Genomic DNA, 24,447 nt, shown 5'->3' on the forward strand with positions numbered 1-24,447 from the left:
AGAATTTTCAACATGATTTTTGGAGGGGGGAAACCCACCTAGTCTTATGCTACAATTTACCCTACTTTTCTGTGTATATCTTATAATGAACAGGTACTGTTTTTTATTTTATCTTGCTTTTGCTTGCTATAAAAAAATAATAATGGAAAATGTAATAATTAGCAGGCTTTCTTTTCCTTTTATCATATGGAATAAATGGTATGTCTCCAGAATTTGAAGGTCTGCAGACGACCAATAAGGTGAAGACAGCATTGCATAAAATGCACGAGGGAACATGCTTCAGAAGTGGCGAAGTCTCTGCTTGAAATGGCACCACCTTTATTTGTCAGCGAGACAGACTTCTGGGTCCCAGATGGAGAACAGAGTAGTGCATGGAAATGCAGAGCATCGCTGATCTCAGGGGATGGCATTATTCAACACCGTCTTTTAAAAGTCCACATTCCCTCCCTCCCCACTTTAGAAAGGAATCGCCGAGTGGCGAAAGGCAAGGCGACGATGCACATCGAGACAAGCAGCCCGGGCGACTGTTAAGTCATAGTCTGCACTGGTTGGGCAAGCTCTTGCGATATTGCTTTAATCGCGTTGTAAAAGCTGGCGGAACCAAATTTCTCAGCTCCTCTCAGCCTCCACCTGGCCGGCTCTACTTGAGCAATCATGTCTTCATCACCTGCAGGTGAGGAGGGCTGCAACAGAGATTTCTTAACAGCTGTCAAGCAGCCCCACTCCTCTGAATTCCTATCACGTGCTTAGAATTTAAGAGTGCTGGCTAAGGAACTCCAGAAGGAGAGGGAAGTAGGAGAGGTGGCTGGGAGGAGCCTTGGAAAAGCATCTTGAGACCTAGGCAATCTTGAAGTCCCTGCTGCCGCCACAAAGGGAGGTAATTAGCATTTAGGGCCGCTAGGATACAAGAACTGTTTCTTCAGTCTTGCCCTGAGGCTGTACTAGTTGCCAAGTCTTAATGGCAAACCAGTTTTTCACTTATTAGCTGTGGAAGTAGATTGTTATCATGGGAATGTTATGAACTCGCTGCTCTGAACTCGCTTCCAACTTGCCATGGATAATTAATGTTTCTAGCCATAGCAACAGGAGTTTTGGGGAGGAACGCATTGAAACCAACCTCATCAGACCAGCTTTGTGCAAGGTAGAATGGTTGCCTCACAGTTTGTGACTTGCAAAGGCAGATTTTTCAATGCGCTCCCCATGCTGGTCAGAGGAGGGATTGGACCCAAAGTCTGTGTGGCTTTGTGTTTTGTTTCAAACGGTAGCATTTCAAGCAATGCCTCCAGTATGGCGATGGAGGGCCTGTGACTACAAATCTTATCTTCCTTGACCATTGGGTGCGCTGGTTGAGGCTGATGGCAGATAGAGAGACGGCCGCTGTTGTGACATGGGGTTTGTGATTTCAGCTCTCTTGACATAATATGCTGGAGACAGTTCTCTAGTAACACTTCTTTATTAAGGCAAACAAGACTGAAGACTGAGGAGGGGAAAGCTACATTTATAGGGACAGGGAACTAGCTAGAAAGGATACATTTTGGAGGGAACAATATCAGGCAATCACAGTCCTGCCTTTTGGAGGAAACCAATAAGACAGAGGATCCAAATACAGCAGCTTAAATGAACCAATAGTAGCTGTACCCTTTGAAACCAAAAGGCAGTTACTTTACCCTAATGCAAATACAGGCAATAATAATACAGATATAAAATCCTTTGACTCAATACACAACAGCCGCCATCTGCAGAACTCGACTTTCCCATGTCTGCTGCAGAAGCACACAAGCAGGGCACAAGAGGTCTCCTTCTGTTGTTGTCACCAGTTTGGATACGGCATTCAGAATTAGGCTGCCTCTGCAAATGTGGGTTCTATCTTACTCAGGGTTGGCAAACCGATGGCCTTCAAATCTTTTTGGATTTGGCTCCCAAGAGCTCCAGCCAACATGGCTAAAGGGAGGTGGTAGCCAACCTCTGGAGGCCCACCGATGGGTAAGGCCCTACACTTGGTTACTTAGTAGTAGCTGCTGATGGGCCTAAAAATAATCAATTAAATTTAATCCATTAGTTTATCTCCTCCCATATTTAACAGGCCATCAGCCCATCCCATGACAGTTAAGTCCATAAATTAATTGTAAGCTCTGTGAAGAATGACTTTCTTTGGTCTGCCGTAATCCTCCTGCAATATTTGCCTTTGGCAGGTGACCCCAAGTTGTGGTATTATGGCTTGCCCCAGATGGTCCAGCTTCTCCCCTGTTCAGGTACACATGGCACCAGTTACGTAGCTGACATGCAGGTTGCCCAAGGAGTGCTATTTCTATTCTAGACTCTTTGTGCCCTCCAAATGTTGTTGTTTAACTTCTATCTGCCCCAGCCAGCATGCCCAATGGTCAGGGAAATATTTGTGTGATCACAGACTGACTTAGCAGAGGTCGCACTAGACATCCCTTTGGAATGAATAGGAGTTATAGAGGATGGCTGGTGCCAAAGTTTCCTGTTGCCCCTTCAGTTTTTCCTCATGGCAGACAGAGCACGGCAATCACATCTTGTCTTGGGGTTTGAAAGCACTTGAAGTCCTACTTGATGAGAAGGGAAGTTACTGACGTAGGACCTAGGTAGGGTTATTGCCACTGCACATCTCTCGCTACCGCAGAGATTTTGAAGTGTTTGGCAAGACCTTGAGGTTAATTTTAATTTAGTGGAATCCCGATTTGCAACACCAGGCCCTCTACTAGGATTTCTGTGGCTTTTTGGCAACTGCTAAATGGCGGTCAGAATGTGCACCTTTTCAGTAGCATCTCCGTTGTCCTTTGATGGGACTTCTCCCTGAAGAATGCGGATGGAACTCTGAGTGCCCTGTTGAACTTAATCCCTAAGGCAGGAACCGCAACACTTCAGGATGATGCTGATGGGCTTCAGCGCCCTTCATCTGGAGCCAGCATGGCCAATGGTCAGGGATGGTGGGAATTGTAGTTCAACCTCTGGAGACACACAGGTACCTCATCCATGCCTGAAAAACTTTTAAGAGGAATTATGGGCCATGGGGAAAATGCAAGTGAGGGGTTCTATCTCCACATTTCTTCTATGAGGTGCTTAACGCCTGATTAAATACCCTTGAGGGAAGCGGGTGGCGCTGTGGCCTAAACCACTGAGCCTCTTGGGCTTGCTGATCGGAAGGTTGGTGGTTCAAATACGCACAACAGAGTGAGCTCCTGTTGCTCTGTCCCAGCACCTGCCAATCTAGCAATTCGAAAGCACGCCAGTGCAAGTAGATAATTAGGTACTGCTGTGGCGGGAAGGTAAATGGTGTTTCTGTGTGCTCTGGTTTCTGTCATGGTGTCCCATTGCACCACAAGCGGTTTAGTCCTGCTGACCACATGACCCGGAAAGCTGTCTGTAGACAAACACTGGCTCCCTCAGCCTGAAAGCGAGATGAGCGCCACAACCCCATAGCTGCCTTTGACTGGACTTGACCGTCCAGGGGTCCTTTATCTTTTTTTTTTTTAACCAAACATCCTTCATCTCCTCGAGAAGGACACCTCCTTGTCCTGATGCCCCTTTTCCCTTCCCCCATGGAAAGCTCTGGGTTTAAACTATGGATCTTGAAGCCATTGGTATAAACTCTTCAGTAAGCATACTCAGAAACTGCGACAGATTTTATCTTCTTTTCCTTTGTGTTGATTCCGCCTTGGCTCCTGATTATAATGTAGGTACCAATGGGAGGCCAAGATGTTATTACCGAAGTCCCCACAGCCCTGAAACGTTTGGCCAAGTACATGGTGCGTGGCTTCTACGGAGCCGAACATGCGCTGGCCCTCGATGTTTTGATCCGCTACGCATGCGTGAAGGAGGACGATTTGCTGCTGCTCCTCAGGTACGAGCGCAAGCAGCTGCGGACCGTCCTGAACACCCTCAAGGCCGATAAACTTGTGAAGCTGCGCATGCGCGTGGAGACAGGCCGCAACGGGAAGAGCGCGAGGCACAATTACTACTACATTAACTACAAGGTGTTGGTGCATGTGGCAAAGTACAAGCTGGATCACATGCGCCGGAAGATTGAGGCAGACGAGCAGCGTTCCACCACCCGATCATCCTTCAAGTGTCCCGCCTGCTCAAATGCGTACACCGACCTGGAAGTGAATCAATTGTTTGATGCTTTCACAGGTAAACTGCTGCATCTGTGTCGTTTGCTTCTTATCCTTTAGAAAATACGCCAGAACATAAAAATGCACCTCAATTGTAATTGTTTGTGCAGGGAAAGGCCTTAGCTCAGTGGGTATAGAGCAGTTTCTTTCCATGCAGAAGTTCCCAATTTCAGTTTCCATCATCTCCAGGGAGGTCTAGGAGAGATTTCTGCCTTCAACCCTGGATAACCATTGCTAGTTAGTGAGAGCCATATTGAGATAGGATCTTATCAAATCATAGTCGGAAGGGACCCTGCAGATCACCTAGTCCAAGCCTAAGCAATGCAGGAATACTGCCGCTGTCCCTTACGGGGGATCAAACCTGCAACCTTGCCATTGTCAGCACCATGCTCTAACCAACAGAGCCATCCCTCATTATGGGTGGGGCAATGGTTTGACTCGGCATAAGGCAGCTTCTGGCAACTCCATGTTGCAGATCTTTTAAAAGGAGATCTGAAGAGCGAGGGTAGTCTTTGGGTTATTTTTTCCCATTTTTTAAATTGAATTTATATACCGCTCTATACCCAGGGGTCTCAGGGCAGTTCACAGAATAAAATCAAGATATAAAACCACAAAATATATAATAAGAATAAAAAAACCCCAATAGCACCCCGCCTCAACAACAACAACAACAACAACAACAACAAACACATTTTAAAAGGGCATAGGATGTAAATCAGATCAGCCAAAGGCCTGGTTAAAAAGGAACATTTTTGCCTGCTGCCTAAAGGTGTGTAATGAAGGCACCAGGCGAACTTCCCTGGGGAGGGCATTCCACAGAAGGGGAGTCACTGCAAAAAAAGGCCCGTTTTTGTGTTGCCACCCCACCCTCTGGACCTCTTGAGGAGGCTGTAACGGGCGCATTGACACTTTTAGGCCCGCTCTCACTTAGATAAATTGCCCCCACCTCACTGAATAACCCTTTACTTGAAGGTTTCTTTTTCCTTTCCTCTTAAATTTCTAGCCCAGAGTATCCTGCGGGGGACCTTTGTGAGGGGATAACTAGTAAGTTGGAGTCTCAGTCAGGTTTTCTTTAAATAAACAATAAAGGTTTATTTAAAGCAAGATAGTGTATAACGCAAATGGATTAAACTTAGGTTACTTCAAGAATACATTGCGATTTCACTTTAATTCGTCCTCAGTTGTTTTTGTGTTATAGGTTTGGTTCCTTCATATGGTGATACTTTCTTTCAGTTATCCACCCCCTTTAACACTCCTGCTCCTGAGGTGCTTTTAAGTAATAGACCAAAGGGCTCTCCACACCCCTTTATTCTTTTCCTTAGAAGAATCTCTCCCTTCGCAACTAGATTTTAGTCCCAAGGAGGCTGTTCTTTTCCAGCTCTACTTGTCCTGGCTCAACCTCTGCCTCCCAGTAAAATTCCAGTCTCTTCCTCCTACAGGACAGCACACTCTGTCCTTCATCATATGCTCAGAGTGGAAGTTGTTTTTCCAGAACCAACTCTTTCTCCCATTCACTCTTTGTACCTCAACCTATCTCCTTACCTATCTCCCAACCTCAAAACCAACCCTCTTCACTAACTCCCTACAAATCCTTCTAATCTGTCCTTTCTGGAACCACGGCCAATCAGAGGCTGTCATTCATTAACCATTTGCTGGCAGGGGGGAAAAACAAGAAAAAAACACACACTTGTTGATCCAACCGGTCCAGCAAAACCAACTTTTTCATCACAGAGGCACATGAAGAAAGGCCTCAGAAGATGATCTCAGGGTCTGGGTAGAGGCGGTCCTTGAGGTATTACGGTCCTGATCTGTTTATGTGCTGGACTTTAGATTTCTGCAGCAATCTGCTGAGGGCCTGTGGGCCCCTCTAGAAGTTGTTGGACTTCCATTTACCTGAGCCAATGTGGTCCATGACTGGGGAGGGTGAGAGCTAGAAATGAACAACATTTGGAGTGGAGTGGCCACAGGTTCCCCCTCCCATTGCCTCACCTCTGTTTATGTGTCAGGGACATTTCGTTGCACCTACTGCAATACTGAAGTTGAGGAAGATGTGTCTGCGCTGCCCAGACGGGATGCCCAAACTCTGCTGGCCAAATTCAACCAACAGACGGAGCCCATCTTTGAGTTGCTCTGTGAAACGGAAGACATCGTTTTGCCATGTGACCTCCTTGAGCCCCAGCCTACAGAAATACCGGAACTAGCAAGAAGGTAACATGTCGTTAAACTTATCAAGCTCCAAGCGAAATACTAGCATGAAGTAGAGGTTGATGAGTTGAACAGTTTTGGGGTGGGGGTGGAGAACTGTCATGGTTTCCCCAACTAATTTTGTACCTCGGGCTTGCCTTTCTAACTGGAATAGGCAGCAGCTCTTCTTTCGTAGCATCGTACCACAAGACTCGGATTATTATATATGGGTGATTATATATGTGATTGGACTAGGATGGGTAGAACAGTCCGACCCCACTTCTGCAAAGTGGAATGAAATCTGTGTGTGGTTGTGAAAACCAGAATGGCTTCTACATGGGAAAGCTCTCTACAGTGGCATAGCGTGGGTTGTCAGCATCCGGGGCAAGGCAAGTAATTTGCGCCCCCTAACCCGTGGATTTGCGCCCCCTAACCCGTGGATTTGCGTCCCCTAACCCCCAGATGTTGCGCCCGGTGCGGCCGGCCCCCTCTGCACCCCCCACGCTACGCCACTGGCTCTCTACATACGTATTTCCTTTAGGAAATGAGGCACAGCAGAGACTGGTGTCTTTATGATATATGGTTTATTTACATACATTTGCACCCTGAGACTACGATGGAGGGGTTCACAGCATCAACACCCCGAGGGTCTTGTTTCTCCCATGGCCACAGCCTTGGATTCAAGCCAAAATCAGCCATGACTTCTTATCTGCCTTTCCAGCTTGAAGCTTCCCCCATTCTAGTTTCTAGGTCACATGACAGTCAACTCTCGCTTTTGTCCTTCTCTCTGTCTAATAGCTGGAGAAGGAGACCATGCATAGGAGCCACTCCTAGGGACCGAGGTCCCTTTGCCCCACCCCACCCATAAAATATTTGAAGGGGCCGAGCCTCCCTCCAAGTTGATGGGCATTGCCATTCAAATGGTGTGGGGCAGGGATTTCCTGCCCCCACCCCCAATATTTTATTCAAGTTGGCACCATGGCCCCACCCATTTGCTGTCTGGTACAGAGCTGCCTTTCCTTTACTCTCTCTTAATTGCCTGTCCCATGCCACCCTACCCGGAGGCATTAACCTCGTGAGGAAGCCATCCTGAATGATATTTTAACACTTGCTAGGATTATAGAGATTAGAAGTCTGGCACCCACTAGCTCATAACAGTACTCCTTGCCTTTCTTGTACCTTAGGCCACTGTTTAGTACTTGTTGTCACGGTACCAAGCAGAAAATAGCGCCCAGCCCATAATTGCTTCTGTCCCCACAATAAGGAAGAGATGCTGCTAGCCCTGATTCCAGTTGAAGGCAGAACTCTGCCCCATCCCTAGAATAGGGTAGCACCTTTCTGAGCAGAGGAATACTAGGCATGTCTGCTCCCCGGTTAAGTGTGTGTATAGCAATTGTAGCTACGAAAGGCACAATAATAATACCTAACGGTGTAGTTTTGAGATGAGGTTGTTCAATTGTGTGGGCAATAGCCTTTTAATTTAGGAATATAAAAGAGATTCACAAAAGACTGTTCTGGCCTCCATTTCTGAGATTCTCTTATGTGACCTTTTATAGCTTTAATCACAAATAAAGCGCTTCTTAGATGAAAAAGGCCTTTCAACCTATATCTGGCTTGTCCCTTACAACAGCCCTGCAAAACAGGGTTGCTACGAAGCAGGGCTTTCTTTCAGCCGGAACTCACTGGAACTTGGTTCTGGCACCTTTTAGGTTGGTGCCATTGCCATTATAAGAGAACAAGGTGAATTCATGGTAAGTTCCAGCACCTCTTTTTCTAGAAAAATAGCACTGCTACTAAGCCACACTAGAGTTCTTAACAAGGAGTAGTAAATAAATTGTGTTCCTTTATAATTTGCTGGCTACCTTGAACGAATAAGCTAAAACAATATTCAGGGGGGCAGAAAAGGAGGATCTTTTTCCAATTTAGACCCACCGAAGCCAGTGGGACTTAGAATATAATTGTGACATAACCCTATTAAATTGCGGTGTGGGGAAAGTATAACTTTGTCTGAATCAGAGCCGTACACTTAAAATATTCATGTCTATTAAGCAATACGAGAATGTCAGTGACAAGACTAACGTGTACATTTTTAGCTTGGATAAGAATCCATGTTCAAAAACTGAGCTGCCTCGTTGCCCTAAGAAATGGGCCGCCAGGAGTTATACCAGGAACATGTATGTCCAGAACGTTGTTATTGACATCCAAAAGTCTGGACTTAAGAAGAAAGCAATGGTCAAGGCAGTCAAAGGGCAACCAGTATGGTTGACCCAAAGTACCACAAAGGGGACCTCTTCAGCTGTGGCTTCTACTAGTGTCGGTGAGTCCATCTTCCAAGAATATTATTCACACCTGCTGTTAAAAAGTGCTCCATTTCCATGCTGTTTGCACTTCCCCTTTGGAGGTAGCTGAACTATTGCTGCTCCTCTGTCAGTCGATCCCCCTTTCCCTTGCATTTTGGAACAGGGAAGCTGTAGGGCCCCACATTTGCTTAACTAAGGAGTCCCAGATGTTGTCGGTACTGAGAAGGACACTTCGCCCTGGCCAGACTCTGCTCCCCAGTGTTCAAACCAGTTTTCATACCCAACCTCTCAAGCAGCATTTGGTTAGGTGCAGATACTCGAGAGCAAACGGGCGTCAATGTAGCGGCAAGGTAGACATCACCCAAGCAGTTGTTTGCCATCGGAATTGTGGGCTAGTTGCGTTGTTGTTTTTTAATGCTTACAGCCAGTGGCCACCGCACTATAAATCCTAAAACAAAATAGATGTACAGTGGTACCTCGGGTTACATACGCTTCAGGTTACATATGCTTCAGTTTACAGACTCCGCTAACCCAGAAATAGTACCTCGGGTTAAGAACTTTGCTTCAGGATGAGAACAGAAATTGCGTGGCGGCGGCGGCGCAGCAGCAGCAGCAGCGGGAGGCCCCATTAGCTAAAGTGGTGCTTCAGGTTAAGAACAGTTTCAAGTTAAGAACGGACCTCCGGAACGAATTAAGTACGTAACCAGAGGTATCACTGTAAATGATGCAGTTGACCCAGGAGGAAGTTGCAAATGGTCCACAACTAAAAACGATAAGGTTGACTTAACCAGTAGCAGTAGGTGGTCCAGCATAGGTCTTGCTCACCTGCCTTCCCAAGCTGTGTTACAGCCAGTTTTGGAGAGGGACAAGGTGCCGAGTGTGTTGTGGCAAAGGAGGATTGGGTTGGCTCCGTTGCGCTGACACAGATTTGAGCTCCTTGTGCTTTGCCCTGCTTTCTCTTGGCAAGCAGCAGCAATGAAAAGGCTGGGGAACACCCTGCCTGTGCCAATTGCAATTGGCTGCAACTGCTGCTGTTGCAAGAGGAAAGTGTGAAGACACTTCATGCCTCTGCTTCAAGCATCCCATTCCTGGAAAACACCAATAAATTAGTGTCAAGCTACGGTTGCTCAATTGTGAAAGGGGCACACCCAATATGATCATCATTCATCTGAGGAAACTTTAGGGTGCATAGCCAACTGTGGCAAAGTATGCAGCTTAAGTTGGCAGAAAACTATATTTACTTGGTCGGCATTTGCTTTCTTTTCTTGACCGCCTTCTCATAAATTACATGTGCGGTGAATATAAATACATATTAGTCCAATTCCAGAGTAATTGAGTTGCTACGGGTTTTGCCACAGCTAAGGTCTTATTTATAGGAATGATGGTTCACTGAAGCTTGACTTAAAAAGGTAAAGGGACCCCTGACCATTAGGTCCAGTCGTGACTGACTCTGGGGTTGTGGCGCTCATCTCGCTTTATTGGCCGAGGGAGCCGGAGTACAGCTTCTGGGTCATGTGGCCAGCATGACTAAGCCGCCTCTGGCGAACCAGAGCAGCACACGGAAACGCCGTTTACCTGCCCGCCGGAGCGGTACCTATTTATCTACTTGCACTTTGACGTGCTTTCGAACTGCTAGGTTAGCAGGAGCAGGGACTGAGCAACGGGAGCTCACCCCGTTATGGGGATTCAAACCGCCGACCTTCTGATCGGCAAGTCCTAGGCTCTGTGGTTTAACCCACAGCGCCTACTCAACGCTAAATTACTTTTATTAACTAACAAACTGTTCTGATAATAAACCCTGCTTTTACAAACAAAAGCCCGGTTGCTTTGATGTTTCACAGTACTCAGGGGGTTGCAGAAAAAGATATCCCAATATCTTGAGCTTCTTCCCTTTGAAGGACCAACACAGTTTCAACAAGGGCATTCACCAGCTACGAGATTGGACTTCCATCTGTACCTCCGGGTAGCAGAGCTCTGACCTGCTTCAGAGGCACTCTGTGTCTGCACAATTCAACTTTTCACTGGGGACTTAATTAAATAAATGAAAAACAAAGCACTGCCCGATTCCTTACCCTGTGGAATCTAGAAATGGCTATTACAAACTCTTTCCCCTCCTCTCTGTAGCCACTGCAGTCTCTCCAAAGGGGACTAAGTCAGCTTCCTGAGTGTAACCTGACCCCATTAGATCTAGTGCCTTCTGGAACAAGTTTTGCTCTCAATTTGGATGGTAGATTAAACATGGTGAAGAGCTACCTTAACTGTATTTCTTTCCCCCCCTACTAGAAATGCCTAAGGATGTGGCAGACTCTCCCAAGAAACCTTCCATTAACAATGAAGTACTAAGGACTCTACTCATCCACGAGTCAATCCCTTTCTCTGTTTCGGGAAAGACCCCTTGTTTTGACAAAAACGGACCTCAGCAGTCAGAAAGCGACACCAGTGAGTCCGAGGAAGAGGCCAAACCAACTGCAGTCAACACCACCGGCAGTGGTCTAGAAAATGATCAGGAGCCAATAGTTCTAAATCCAACCGTAATTGTGGCTGGACGGCCGCACTTATACAGTGAAGTGAGTGAAAACCCAGAGCTGGTTTCATTTATGACAGATGAAGAGCGAGATGCCTACATTAAAGTTGGGCAGGAGGTGTTCCACTCTGTCTTTGAGTAAGCACATGAATCAGGTTGATGGCTTGCACGAACCCTTTTGTGCAAATGGAGGTGAAAAGGATAAAACCTACTGTGCTTTTTGTTTAAGAATGTCCATTATAACAGTCGATTTGTTTTCTGTTGGAAGATTAACTGACTATCTAAAAGTCAAGCGAGGTTGAGTCTATTATTTTGAAACGAGGAGTGTTTACTTTTGCATTTTTGTTAAAAAAAGAGAGTTGTAAATCCAAATTGTATGAATTGTAAGAGGATATATATAATGTGCCTTGCAAGCTTAAGGTTGGAATCCTTTTTAATTCTCAAGGAAACCTACTAAGCAAAAATAGAGTTATGTCCAGAAAACCTCCAACATGGCGATTGTCCAGTTAGCAAGTTAGTTTTCTTGGTTTTTTTAAAGCACATCAAAGTTGCCTTCTCTCTGCAATGAAGAGATCAAGACTCTCTTTGAGTTGTAGCCATTAGATGCTGAGATGCTGTGCTTGGCTATGGCTTAGGGGGTTGGGAGAGCAAAAAATGCTGATGGAAAGTGGCCTTTATGGAGTCCTGTGATAGCTACTAGCTGTGCTTCCAAAGAAATTCGCTGTCTCCTAAATGGCTATCAGTTGAGCAAGAGATTCTGCCATTTGCTCTAATAACTAAAAAACAGGTCAGACATCAACTGCCCTGCAAGAAGGCACACAGGCTAAGATAATATCAGGGCCTACCCAATTGAACTGAGTGCCACTGTCCCCCTGCCCAGCCCAGTGACCAGTTTATGTTTTACATTGTCTACTTGATTTGATATTTAGAAATTGTAAGCTGTCCTGGGGGCCTTGACAGAAAGGTAGTTATAAATGCTCTGTATGCAAGCATGTCTGTCTAGGTCTGTATGTATTTGAATAAGCAGAAAGGAAAGGATATACTGTAGAATAAACTCCACAACCCACATTAATTGGCAAGTTGTTGTGTTTTTTTTAAGCAACCCTCCAGTAATACCTTTGAGGATTTTGTGAAACATGTAGTGCTGGCTTAACATTTTGCACTGAAGTATCAAACAGCATCTTCACAAGCTTACATACTTTTATATAAATATATAATTTTTTTTTTATTAAATATTTTCTTGATTTACAAAAGTGCATGCCTTGTCTTCTTCAGGTTGTATGGTCTTTCTTACAAATCAGCTATGTTTGTTGTGAGACCTTAGTGCTGAGTACAGTATAAGGTTGGGGAAGGGGGGATGGTGAGACCTATTTTTTTTGCAGTGTACGTGTGGGGCTTTGTGTAAGCGTCAACTGGGTAGGTTCTCTTTCTCTTTATTACATTTCCTTGGAAGTAAGAGGTATTGGGGGGCAGGGTGTGGTTGGCTGTCTGCATTGGGGTTTGTTTACATATGGGGGGAGATTGTTGGGTCAGGTCAGCCATATTGATTCATATGCTGTCGGTGGATTCTTGTCTTGTTGGGCTGTGTATATGTTAAGAGGGCAGCCATATTGGGGTGAAGATATCCTATTTGTCGCCATGTCAGTTTATTGGTTAGCTTTTCTAGTAAGGCTGTTTCCCGTATAATTTGATACCATTGGTCCAGGTTTACTCCTGACAGGTCACTCCAGTGTCTGGCTATGAGGCTTCTGAGAGTAGGTGGGTTATAATCTCTGTATGAGTGGAGTTATTATGAATTTGGAATATGTTCAGTAGGGCCAGTTCTGGGGTGACTTCTAATACCTGTTGAGTTATTTTGCTATCTCTTGTAGGACTGCTGTCCAGAATGGTTGGATTTTAGGGCATTCCCACCACATGTGGAGGTATGTGCTTGTACAGGTGCAGCCTCTCCAACATCTTGGTGAGGTTCTTGGGCGTATTAGTTTTAGTTTCTGTGGTGTAGGAACCACCTGTGAGTTTCAGAGTAAGTTCTTTTCTTTTCGCTGATATGGATTTAAAGGGAGGTTTAGACCACATTCTAGTCCATTGGGTAGGTTTAATTTCATAGCCTATGTCTTGCTCCCATTGTTCTTTACGTCAAAGTGGTTTGTGGTATTTTGGAGTGGTATTTTGTGGATACCATCCCTTTGCTGTGTCCCTCAGCTGTCAGGAGGTGGTTTTTGAAGGTGACAAAGGGTCTAGTGGCTGACAAGCTTACATACTTAAGACAAATACCGTAAAAGGTTTTGCTACACCAACTGAGCATCAGTTCCTATTTACATTTTTCTAAATCTATCCCCAGCTGGCGTCATATTCTTATATGGTAGGCTAATCCCTGGAAAATGTATAATTAATGCTGGATTACTGGCGATATATTATTGTATATTATTATGTGAGTGTACTGGGAACACGCCTGCTGGATTAATTAAAGAGACAGCAGTCATCCCCTAAGGCTGGAAGCTCTTTTGGGGACTTTGATCCTCCACATTTCTCACACTTTAAGGTATAAGTCTACTCTTGAAAAATATCCACAGCAGGGGTTGCTGATGTGGCATCTTCAGGGATATATGAACCCACAGGGGCCCCTCCCAATGCTGGAATTAGGCTTGACAGCAGCATTCTGATGTAGTACAATACTGTGGTAGGTGTGTAGCATCCATGAGTCTATTGCTTTTCCTACTAACTAACCTGTCCACACTGTATTTGTTAAGGTGACCGTAGTTCACTATTTAGAAAACAAGGTTTTCCCATACCCCCGTGTCGCTGCCTTGATATTTTCTCCCTCTGAAGTGCTACTGCATTATCAGTGGAAGATGAAGCCAGGGTTAACGCTGCATTGGTGCAGAAAAGCAAAATTGTTAAGTCTGTTTCCTAAGAGTGGCTAACACTAAAATGGCACCTTTTTTGTTTGCAAATAGGGCTTCCATATAGAACAAATGGCGGCTTAAGGTAAATTTCGACCAACAGAACTTTTCCACCATAGCCTTACAAGATGAAAGCCATATGTGCTAGAATTCACGCTTCTTTTAACAGTGCTGAGATTCTTCCCTATATTTAATGTGCACAATAATACAGTGGAACCTCGGTTCTTGAACCACTCCGTTCCTGAACATTGAAAACCTGGAAGTGTTCCAGTTTTTGAACATTCCTCGGAACCCAAACATCCGACACGGCTTCCAATCTGCAAAAAGCCTAGCTGTCAGCCAATCAGAAGCCACGCCTCGGAATTCAAACATTTCACAAGACGAAATTCCTTCCGGAACAGATTACATTCAACGTCCGAGGTCCCACTGTAGTGAAAAACCTACATACTGGGTTTCAAATAACAGCGGCAATGAACTTGTCTCTATGTGCCCTCCATGACTACTTTTACTTAGTTGAAAGGTGTCCTTGAACTGTGACAATTCGTCTTGCTTTGATGGAGAGATATAGAAACGTCTCAACTTTTGTTTGGTTGAAACAGTCACATCTATTGCTCCACTTTGGGCTCCCGGTCTTGCCCATCATGAACATGCAGCCCATGAGGCAACATGGCCCCTGGACTGGAAAAAAGCTGACACCACCACCAAATCCTCCTGTTTTTTTTTATCTGACCACTTGAAAGGCTTCTTCCCACTGTAATTAATTTCATGAATATCTTGCACTGCATAGGCCCACAGGGCATAGTAGTATTGCTCTTAAGACTTTTGGCTAAGGGTTTCTCCCATCTATCCTTTAATTCCCAAGTGACTCATTATTCTGCTTGAGTAATATCTTATCTACCCAAAATCCTTTAGGATACATGGCAGAAGAGGGGCAAACCCATCTACAACTTGCTTTCCGAAGGCAAACTGGCAGGATCAACAGCAAGCAGCTGGTCTGCATAGGTGGTTCATATAATCTGCATAGCTAAAAATAGGGCTGACCCTAGACTGCATTGTACCTGTAAAATAAGGTGGAGAAATATGCAACCCTGTGCTGAACTACAAGTCTTATAATCCTTGATCATCAGCCATGCTGCCTGAGGCTCATTGTAGCTGGAGTCAACATGCAGGTCCATGCTTTACAGTATCAAATCTGATGTTTACAGAATATTGAAGCTGAATGCCGTCAGGTTCCAGGCAGACAAAATGAATAAACTGGGAATTTGCGATCATTAGATGCAGAGATGGTCGAGATTCTGGATGGCTTCTAAAGGGGTTTAGACAAATTCATGGATGATAAGGCTATGCACTAGTCTCCAATGAGGTAGGTAGAATGCCTCTGAATAGCGGTTATAGGGAATCATAGGTTGGGAGCCTTGCCCACTGTGAGAACAGGACGTTGAACGTCAGAGTCCTGCCTGATCAGACCAAACAGTGTTTTAGGGTTACCATCTTTCAAAAGAGTAAAACCAACCCCAAACCTGTCAAGCTTTTTTTTCTTTTTTAGACGAAACCCACAGTTGTCAATCTTCTTTTTCTTTTTACAAAAAAAAGGACTTTCGGATGATGGACACGCCCATTCCATCCAGATGCGTGGCTGCCCTGATACTGCACCTGTTGAATTCCCACTGCCCTACCTACTGCACTTTAGGGTTGCCATCTTTCAAAAAAGTAAAACCAACCCCAAAGTTGTCGAAAGTCCTTTTTTTGTAAAGAGAAAAAAAGATTGACAGCTTTGGGGTTGGTTTTGTCCTGGACCCTTGACAAGTCCATCGAAAAATCCGGTTTTGTTGAGGCAGGGGGTTCATCACACATCCATCCCCACTCGATCAATCTGATAGGTGAGGGTGTGTGTAATTTTCATCCCCATCATGGATTTGGCATGGACAGAAAAGTTTAAACTGGCACACTGAATTGAATTGGGATCGAAGATTCCTGGCCCCTGCTCTAACTCAAGAGTTATTCCATGACTGGAAGATCATTCCTGTGGAAAAAAGGAAGTTTTACATTTAATAAACTGCAGCAATGAAGTAAAAGAAATGATTCAATACCGCTTATCTCCTTAAATCTTTTAACACCTGTCTGTTCACAGAGCGTCATATCCACACCTACGTACAAGTCAAACTTTATTTAAAACTACATTTTAAAATTGCTAAAATCACAATAAAATTTCTTTTAAAAAAGACAAGACAGAAACGAACTGTGCAGCCAGACTGAAAACTCAGTTTTAGCTGTTTAAACTTTATGGGGGGCGGGGGGGGGGGCGGAGTTAGCATGCCTATTCTAAAAGGCAATGTGTGAAAAACTAATTTACATTTTTTGTACAGATTAGAACACATGAAGTTTAGTAGCAATTTTCTAGATGCAACTGCAGATGAAATAGGCCAAGAAAGAGCCCTGGACGTCATTTTCATGCACTTTGGGCTCCTGTAGTCTCTGTAAAAAGAGAAAACACTGATCATTGCTCAGAAACAATAAAATAAAACATTTTTTAAAAATAAATGTTTGGTCAGGGCTTCCCTCAGCACTTTGCAGACTATAGTCAGCACAGATATATGACCAATTCAGTGAGTGTCCCAGATGCACTTTATAATATGCTTCTGCTCACCCTTTCCCATTCATCTGAGAAGACCTCTATTTAACCACATTTAGCCTGCTGAAATTAGTGGGGCAGCACCTGTAGCATTCTGGACCCCACAATAAAATTGCAGAACAGAAGAAAGGGACCAGAGAGGGTGCTGTCCAATTCTCACCTGCACAGGATCAGAGCAAGCTAAATTAGCATAATGGATATAAATATCTCCCCATGCCTCAACTAATAGTCAAAATGTCACAAGTTTGAACATAAAGTGAACTGCTGAATCTTGATCCCTCCTTTTCCAAGCCTACTTGAATCCACTTGAACCTACTACTTGAACTCGCGTCAAGTTTTATGCAACAGCACTTGAGTGAATTACGACTAGCAAGATTAAGATAAATAAAAGGAGTTGAGCCATGCAAGGATAGACAAGGATGTGGAAGGAAGCTGAAGATTCTCACCAGGTTCCTTCAGCATTTGAGGATCTCCTACTAATTCTTCACCATGACTTTCTGCACCAGAGAGTATTTCTTCAGTGATACTGTTGGACTGAGCCTCTGCCACCATTTTTTTCATTAACTCTTCCTGGAAACAGATTAACGCATTAATTTTCAAAAATTACTGTTCATTGCTCACTTCCTGTGAGTGATACATTAAATAAAATCTTTGTTTTGTACACCTCTCAATAAGATGAATTTCAAGCAACGTACCTCTGAGTAGACTGCAAGTTTAAGGGGCAAGTTTTCAACTTTTACAAAGTCATCTTCATCTGATTTCTGACTGACGTTTCCAGAGCCAGTTTCCTGTTGGCAGAATATTTTAAACTGTTTTGTAATTTGGATTTCCATGAAAATTTTAAAACCACACCAATCAAGGTCAAAGTTTTTGGTTTTTTAAAGGTGGGAAATCCTGCTCTTTTCAGTGCAGGAACTGGTCTGAGCCATAGCTGTCAACGTTTCCCTTTTTTAACGGGAAATTCCCTTATTCTGAATAGGATTCCTCGCAAGAAAAGCGGAAAGTTGACAGCTATGGTCTGAGCAAAAGGGCTTAGGTGGGCACTATGGAGCCAACCTCTATTTCCCTATGGGAATGGGGGGGGGGGGGAATTATGTGGACCCTCCTTCTTGCCTCCATGTTCTGAGCAGCAAGAACAGATGCTAAAAATAAAATGGCAGGGTGGAAAAGATTTCAGCTTTTACAATGCTTTTTAGGCAAAACTGCATTCCAAAGCAATTTAGAGCCATGCACAAATGCATCTGTAAAATCTATTACAGCTTTTAAACTATCCTGTCTTGCCTACTAAGCAACACACCTTTGTGAAGCTCCAAAGACTGAGCACTCTCTGATCCACTTTGTTACACATGTTAAATAAGTTTATATTGTAAAGAAATGACAAAACGGCACCTGATGTTGAGTAATACATACATATTCATTCACTAATACGGGAGACTCTGTATCGGGACTGCCAACCACAGAGCTTTCAGGAGTTCCTGATGAAGATTTGGTTTCCCCATGTAGTGTGTCCAACGCCTGGCTTTCATTGACTGCTAATGAAGAGTCTGGCTCTTCAGATGTTAATGCAGCACTGGCATTAAGATCTTCGGCACCTCTTGCAGCTGAAGGTTGCTGATCTTCTAATACATTCAGATACTGAGGCACAGCAGCAGGTAAATCCTGGTCACCTAAAAAGCAAACACACACACAACATTTTACTGCATCTTCTCTTCTCCCTCCCCTTCCAATTTAGTGATTCAACCCCTCTTGTTGTTTTAAAGGAGCTGAACCTAGCTTAGATCATATGAACATTACTCAAGTTTCTCCCAAGGCAGGAACGCTACATCTTACAAGCACTGAGACTCCAGACATCTGCCCAGAATATGTAATCGCCTTTGCTGTCTGTTATCCTTTATCTTCATCAGCACAAACTATTCATTAAGTTAGAACTTCTGAACAGAAGCAGGTTTTATATCTGTTGCAACAGCACTTGAGTGAAATATTATTAGTCAGCTTAAGAAAAAGCATTCCTTTTAATTATTTCACCTGTGAACTTCAGGCTCATCCTATCTTGGCAACGGCGGAATAGATCTTACAACATAGTATAGTTATGAACACGCCACAGTCGTTTGAAATGTTCTCATTCCCCACATTTATTTTTTCAACAATTGCAGATAAATCAGTTTCTCTTAAAAATCATTTTACCGTTATCAGTTCCAGATTTGTCCTCAGTAGGCAACATCTGGCAACCATTTGGACTCTCCGGTTTGGGTTGCAAAACCTGTGAGGAAATGATGTTTAAGCTGATCAAGACAGTAAAAGCATGAGGGTTTAAATATTTGTAAGCAGACAAAGCTCCAGTGTTTTCTGCAATGACTTTTGTTGGCAAGTTAAGTTATCCAGTCTATAGGAATAAAATTTCTTGCACTTTAAAATCTTTAATTTTTTGAAATTAAATTGTTTCCCACTACATCCTGCTGAGTAAACATCCTCAAGCCATTCTATTTTGATTTTTTATATATACGGCTTTGATTAATTAATAAAGCCACCACCTTCTTTCCCATCTTTAGCTGATTTGGATTTCCAAGTTTCCGACCTTTAGACAAATGTACAAGTTTTGTGCATTCTTATCCAGTTAAGCAAGTTAATAAATCTTTCCAAAGTACAATAGACTGTTCAAATGGATTTTAACAACTATGTCATGAGCCAAGTTTTCCAAATGATATTCAGCAAACACTTCTATAGGTTTTTCTGGGAATTGATCACTGTGGCTATCAGAATGATGATAATGAAAGTAAGGAAAACTGATCAATCCCAACTTAGAAGCTCTTTATAAAACAAAACACCCCACACGTTGGTATTTCGAATAAATACATCATTGAAATTCACTGTGCATTGTCAATCACAATACCTGCTCTTGTTCATTTTCAGCTGTAGTTTCATTGTTTGCTTGGAGGGAAGTCTGGACATCCACAGGTCCTTCTTCAAATTCATCTATTTCTTCGTCTTCGTTTTCATCTTCCCCACTTCCATAATTAGTTAAAGCCTGGGTTTCTGCTTTAGACAAACCTAAAGTTAAATGAAATTAAGTTTGAAACATATAGCAAAATGCAGTATGTGGGCATGCCTAGTGAAATTTTGGAGGATTTCTCTTTTGAATGAAAAGCGCTCCATGCCAGATCACAAATTGCTTTTGAGGTCAGCAAACTTACCGCGTCTCGGGCTGGTGTCTCCAGCGCCGATCACGCGGCAGGCCGGAGGGCGCGTACCCATACGCTATTTCCGGCGCACTTCCGGGTCAGAGGAGCACCGGAAATAGCTTGTACGCATGTGCACGGGCCTCCTCTGACCCGGATGTGCACCGGAAATAACGCTTGCGCACAAGCTATTTCCAGTACTCCTCCGACCCGGAAGTGGGCAGTTGCACAGCACAGCGCCAGTAAGAGCAGACGGCGGCAGCGGTTGCTGCGGGCCAGATAAATGAGTCCCTCGGGCCTTATCTGGCCTGCGGACCTTAGTTTGGGGATCCCTGGTCTGGTCAGTTTCAAAATAGCTTTGGTGCACAGAACCAGTTCTGCGGGTCTTTGGATTCTGGTCATATTTTCTGCACCTCTTACCGCTAGAGACCACACTGACCTAAATGCAACACAAAACCAGTCATGCTAAAGTCTACTGATTTCAATGGCTTAAGCAAGCTTAGCTCTGTACAGTGGTACCTCGGGTTACATATGCTTCAGGTTACAGACTCCGCTAACCTAGAAATAGTACCTTGGGTTAAGAACTTTGCTTCAGGATGAGTACAGAAATCATGCTCTGGCGGCACGGCGGCAGCGGGAGGCCCTATTAGCTAAAGTGGTGCTTCAGGTTAAGAACAGTTTCAGGTTAAGAACGAACCTCCGGAACAAATTAAGTACGTAACCAGAGGTACCACTGTATTGGATTTAGGCTGCTGTGGTAATTGTAATAGAAAATATTTTTAGATGTGGAAAACAGAAAGTGAGGCAAGTTGTGCACTGTAGATGGGACATTTAACAGCACAGTCCAATGTGTGTTTCCTCTGAAATAAGTCCTACTATATTCAGTGCAGCTTACTCCTAACATAAGCATCCACAGGAACCAAGCTAGTCATCCAAATGCCATCGAGGACCACAAAAGAAAGGGGAACCCGCCTGAGGCTCTTTCTATTTAGTCCAAGCTGCTTTTAAAACTGATGAGAAGCTTGCTTTACTTTCCATAGGAAGATACAGAAGTAAAAGGCTGCTGTGGACATCATTCCTTGTAATCCTTTTATTCTGGCCTGCAACAGCCCCTCTTCCTTCTTTTCTCTCTCCCATCCGCCCCTCCCTACAGCTGAGGGCAACACCAGTGTGTAACTCCTGTTCTGCTCTCTTTCCTGACACACTCCAAAAAGGATCAAGGGAGAGAAATTCTTCTTCAGAGAGATGCATTCTGGGTGAGGTGGCCAAGAGGCTGTCTATACTACCACCATGATACTTCTTTGTCTTGGGGTTGGGAGTTTTGCAACTTAATATTTTGGGTGCTGCATTGGAGCACAGATGGTCTTCTAACCACCTCCTGTAAATGCATTGTTGCGAGGAAGAACTCCCCTTCAGCTTTCTTAGAGCAAGGCAAAGCGGCGGCAGTGCAGAGCGCTCAGAAGTCTTGCGTCAGCAGGATGCTGCAGCCCATGTAAAGCTGCTACAGGCCTCAGCCTGCAGAAATGCCAGACAGCAGGGGACCCTGGGAGGCAGAGATCCAATTTTCCAGAAACACACAGCCTGAGGCTACAGTCTCAGTTTGACTCACTAATAGGCCAGTCTGAAGACATGTTGCATTGGAAGACATACATCTGGTGACTTTGCCAAGCTGGTATTTTCCAGATGTTTGGGACTACAACTCTCATCAGTCCAATGCAGCTCAGATGGGAGTTTTTCCCAAACAACTGGAGGGTGATGGGTTGGTAATGGGTGATATAAAGCTACAACACAGTTGTGTGAAGCTGCTTATCAAAGCAATGAATACTGCTTACTTATGGATACTGGACAATTTTCACTCTCTTCTTCTTCCTGGTCAGAAGCATCTGATCTTGTACTTCTTGGGGCTTCCCTGTTGTTGAATATTGCAGGTTCATGAGCTTGCTTAATAGTTTCAGTTTCATCTTTGTCCTAGACATAAAGAAAATGAATCTTACCTGGAATGTCAAAGTTACAGCTTTCATATTTAATTTACAGTAGACATAAATGTGTGCACATCTCATATTGTTTACTGGACGGAGTAATGCTACAACAGAATTTTCTAAGTCAAAAACGCCACTAAGGAGAAGAAACCTGGACAAATAGATGTTTTGTGAACTCAAACACCTAAACTGTTTTCTTTTGGAAGAGGTGTAGCAACCTCATGCCCCTTTTGTGAGCTTCCAAGTAGGCACTGTGTAGGCTGTTAATGTTTAGATAAAATTTTCTTGCTGCTCCATGCCATTGAAAAGGAAAATAAACAGAGACCCAAATGTCATTTCCTGTTCATTGTGTATTATACACGGAGTGGGCCAATGGGGACACTATCAGTGATAGACAGTAAGTTGGACTGACAGAACTCTGCCAATTCACCACTGCCTCTAAATCCCCCAGACTCCACAAATCTGCTACAAACCTTCTGCTACAGCACAAGAGGTGGTGTTGGGGGCAGCAGGGGAGGGAGGGAGTAGAAAAAATTACAGCTACACTCCTTCCACCAGAGTAGACCCTCTGCTGGATAAATCCAATCCAGAGGACACTCCCAACTTTTAAAAGGTAGAGGGAGATATTTAATTTCCCTCTGCAGTCCCCAGTGGCATGCTTCCATAGTGTTTCCCAACCTTCTTGAGCAGATTTTTGGAGGGGACCACCACAGGAAAAAAGGAATTAGCGAAAAGTCAAACATCCCCTTTCCCACCAGCTGGAATATCCTTTGAGTGGAATTCTGCTCACGGAAAGTTAGGAGCATAATTTTTGCTGAATAATTCCTCCAATGATCTTGCTTCTCACTATTTGAGTGAAATGAAGGTGGCTAGAAAAATGATTTTTCAACAAATGATTAATATTGTATTTAGAAGAAGATTTGATGGCAGGCCTTTCCCTTCCCAATTGTTTTAAAGAACGTCTTACTTTGTCTTCATCTATATCTTCATTGGATGAACAAGCTCCTCCTTCCAGTGCTCTTTTTGCCTAGACAGCAAAGAATGGAAAGTTTATTATTTTCTGTTCAAAATCAAACAAAACAAGCAACCAGCTAGTCAAGAAAGAGATTAAATTAAGTCTAAGGAAACCAGTTTGGTTACTAGCAATGAAAGTGGCTGTTGCTTCTTTGTCCCAGTATACTTCGATGTAGGGCTTCCTGAACTTAGGTCTCCAATTGTTTTTGGACTACAATTCCCATAATCCCTGACCAATGGTCCTGCTAGCTAGGAATTATGGGAGATGTAGTTCAACAACAGCTGGAGACCCAAGTTTGGGAAACTCTGCTTGATGCATCCGACCAGCTTTTGCACTTGGAATGAATTAACCTAATCTGCAAAGGCTATTCCAAATAAAAGATTACAACATACATCAGATAGGTCTTCTCCTATGCAGTCTACCAAGAAAGCCTTTCTCTTTCTTACGCCCCACTTTTGGGCTTGATTTAACTTCTGAGCCCAAGCACAAGGATTCGCTGAACTCACAGATCCAGGATTTTCAGTAGGTTCTAAACAAAGTGTTATGATTGTTCCTATTTGGGTTTTAGCAATGCTGTGACATCGCAAACAATTAAAATTGTGCAGCTCTATCAAAGTGGATAATTTAAATATGGGTTTTTAATCAGAATGGAAGAGAATCGAAGTTCTTTATGGGTTTGTACTTGCACTAAGTAAATATAATCCTGGTAATTTATTGTGTAGTTATGCAAGTTAAAGTTACGCTGACGATTCTTTTAACTTCTAATGTGAGGTTCAATTCACATTTTGATGTGAATAATTTGCAGGGCTTTTGGTAGCTAGGCCTTCAAACAATAAGCTCAGTCACCCTGCTTGGCACCAGACACTTCCCAGCTCCAAGGAGAGACAATGTTCCTTTGTGTTATGCCCAACACAAGTAGTCTTATAAATCACAACCAAGTTTGAAGATAAAGGGATCAAACAAGAAATGTTCTTCCCCAATATCCATGAGCAGCAAGTTTCCAGAGTACTTTCGACAGTTAAAAGATATGGCGAATGACAGTCTAATTTAAAGGCTGAGTTACTACTCAACTATACATAAACTCCTAAGGAAAACTCAGTCATATTTGTACTGATACAAAAAGGCATGGCGTACAATAAACATTTCAACAATTTAAACATCACCTCTAAGTAGCTATAGGTACAATTCAAACAAATTCTACTGCGGTAGGAAGCAGCACAGCTGACCCTATTTAGAAATTAAAAAAGAAATCTTATATTGCACCGTTTCCTGGGGGGAAATCACTCAAATTTAAAATATGATAAAAACCTCTTTAGCATAGGACTGCATCATTCCATCTGCTTCCATTTTCCTTTTGCCTCTTTGCTTTACTGTCAGGCTGTTGTTGTCCAAGTCTTGCATGAGCTTAAAGAAGGCTAATTCATTGAACAAGACTTCAGAAATCTCCACAAGAAGATCCTCCCCACAATCCTTCAATTTTTTACCAGCAAATTTTGCCAGTGAATCCTGCCAAAAAAGAAAACATTTTAGTACGTTTACAGGTCACTCATCATCCCCCTAAAAAATAATAATCAGGGAGGCATATACAGGGTTATTCA

General features: G+C 43.6%; 2 protein-coding genes across 12 annotated transcripts in view; one reads left to right on the top strand and one right to left on the bottom strand.

Moving 5' to 3' along the window:
- Positions 1–481: 481 nt before the first annotated feature.
- On the top strand, positions 482–12,216 carry LOC308595079 (general transcription factor IIE subunit 1-like). 2 transcript variants are annotated; one of them, XM_081208983.1, is made up of 5 exons: positions 482–877; positions 3,702–4,155; positions 6,143–6,344; positions 8,414–8,637; positions 10,904–12,216. In XM_081208983.1, the coding sequence occupies exons 2-5, from the start codon at positions 3,708–3,710 to the stop codon at positions 11,284–11,286; spliced, it is 1,257 nt and encodes a 418-aa protein (XP_081065109.1). In that variant the 5' UTR covers positions 482–877; positions 3,702–3,707; the 3' UTR covers positions 11,287–12,216. The 2 variants fall into 2 exon arrangements, with proteins under 2 accessions (XP_081065109.1, XP_081065110.1); XM_081208984.1 differs by having other exon boundaries at positions 482–673.
- Positions 12,217–16,199: 3,983 nt separating this feature from the next.
- Positions 16,200–24,447, bottom strand: part of PCM1 (pericentriolar material 1) — a 50,514-nt gene continuing 42,266 nt past the window's right edge. For 9 of the 10 annotated variants that reach the window (XM_081208588.1, XM_081208589.1, XM_081208591.1 and 6 more), the window contains 9 exons: positions 24,158–24,355; positions 22,802–22,861; positions 21,688–21,823; positions 19,570–19,727; positions 18,864–18,939; positions 18,090–18,346; positions 17,375–17,467; positions 17,126–17,249; positions 16,200–16,522 (listed from right to left, as the gene is read on the bottom strand). In XM_081208588.1, coding sequence (XP_081064714.1) covers positions 16,497–16,522; positions 17,126–17,249; positions 17,375–17,467; positions 18,090–18,346; positions 18,864–18,939; positions 19,570–19,727; positions 21,688–21,823; positions 22,802–22,861; positions 24,158–24,355 — 1,128 coding nt within the window. In that variant the 3' untranslated portion in view covers positions 16,200–16,496. The remainder of the gene's footprint in view (positions 16,523–17,125; positions 17,250–17,374; positions 17,468–18,089; positions 18,347–18,863; positions 18,940–19,569; positions 19,728–21,687; positions 21,824–22,801; positions 22,862–24,157; positions 24,356–24,447) is intronic. The other variant, XM_081208590.1, reaches the window with a different exon arrangement.

This window comes from Podarcis bocagei, assembly GCF_964188305.1.
Source record: "Podarcis bocagei genome assembly, chromosome: 9".
In the NCBI taxonomy this organism is placed as follows: domain Eukaryota; kingdom Metazoa; phylum Chordata; class Lepidosauria; order Squamata; family Lacertidae; genus Podarcis; species Podarcis bocagei.

Coding starts and splice junctions, on each gene's coding strand:
- LOC308595079 (XM_081208983.1), top strand. CDS start 3,708: ATGGGAGGCCAAGATGTTATTACCGAAGTCCCCACAGCCCTGAAACGT. Junction 6,345..8,413: donor ATACCGGAACTAGCAAGAAG/GTAACATGTCGT, acceptor GTACATTTTTAG/CTTGGATAAGAATCCATGTT. Junction 8,638..10,903: donor TGTGGCTTCTACTAGTGTCG/GTGAGTCCATCT, acceptor CCCCCCTACTAG/AAATGCCTAAGGATGTGGCA.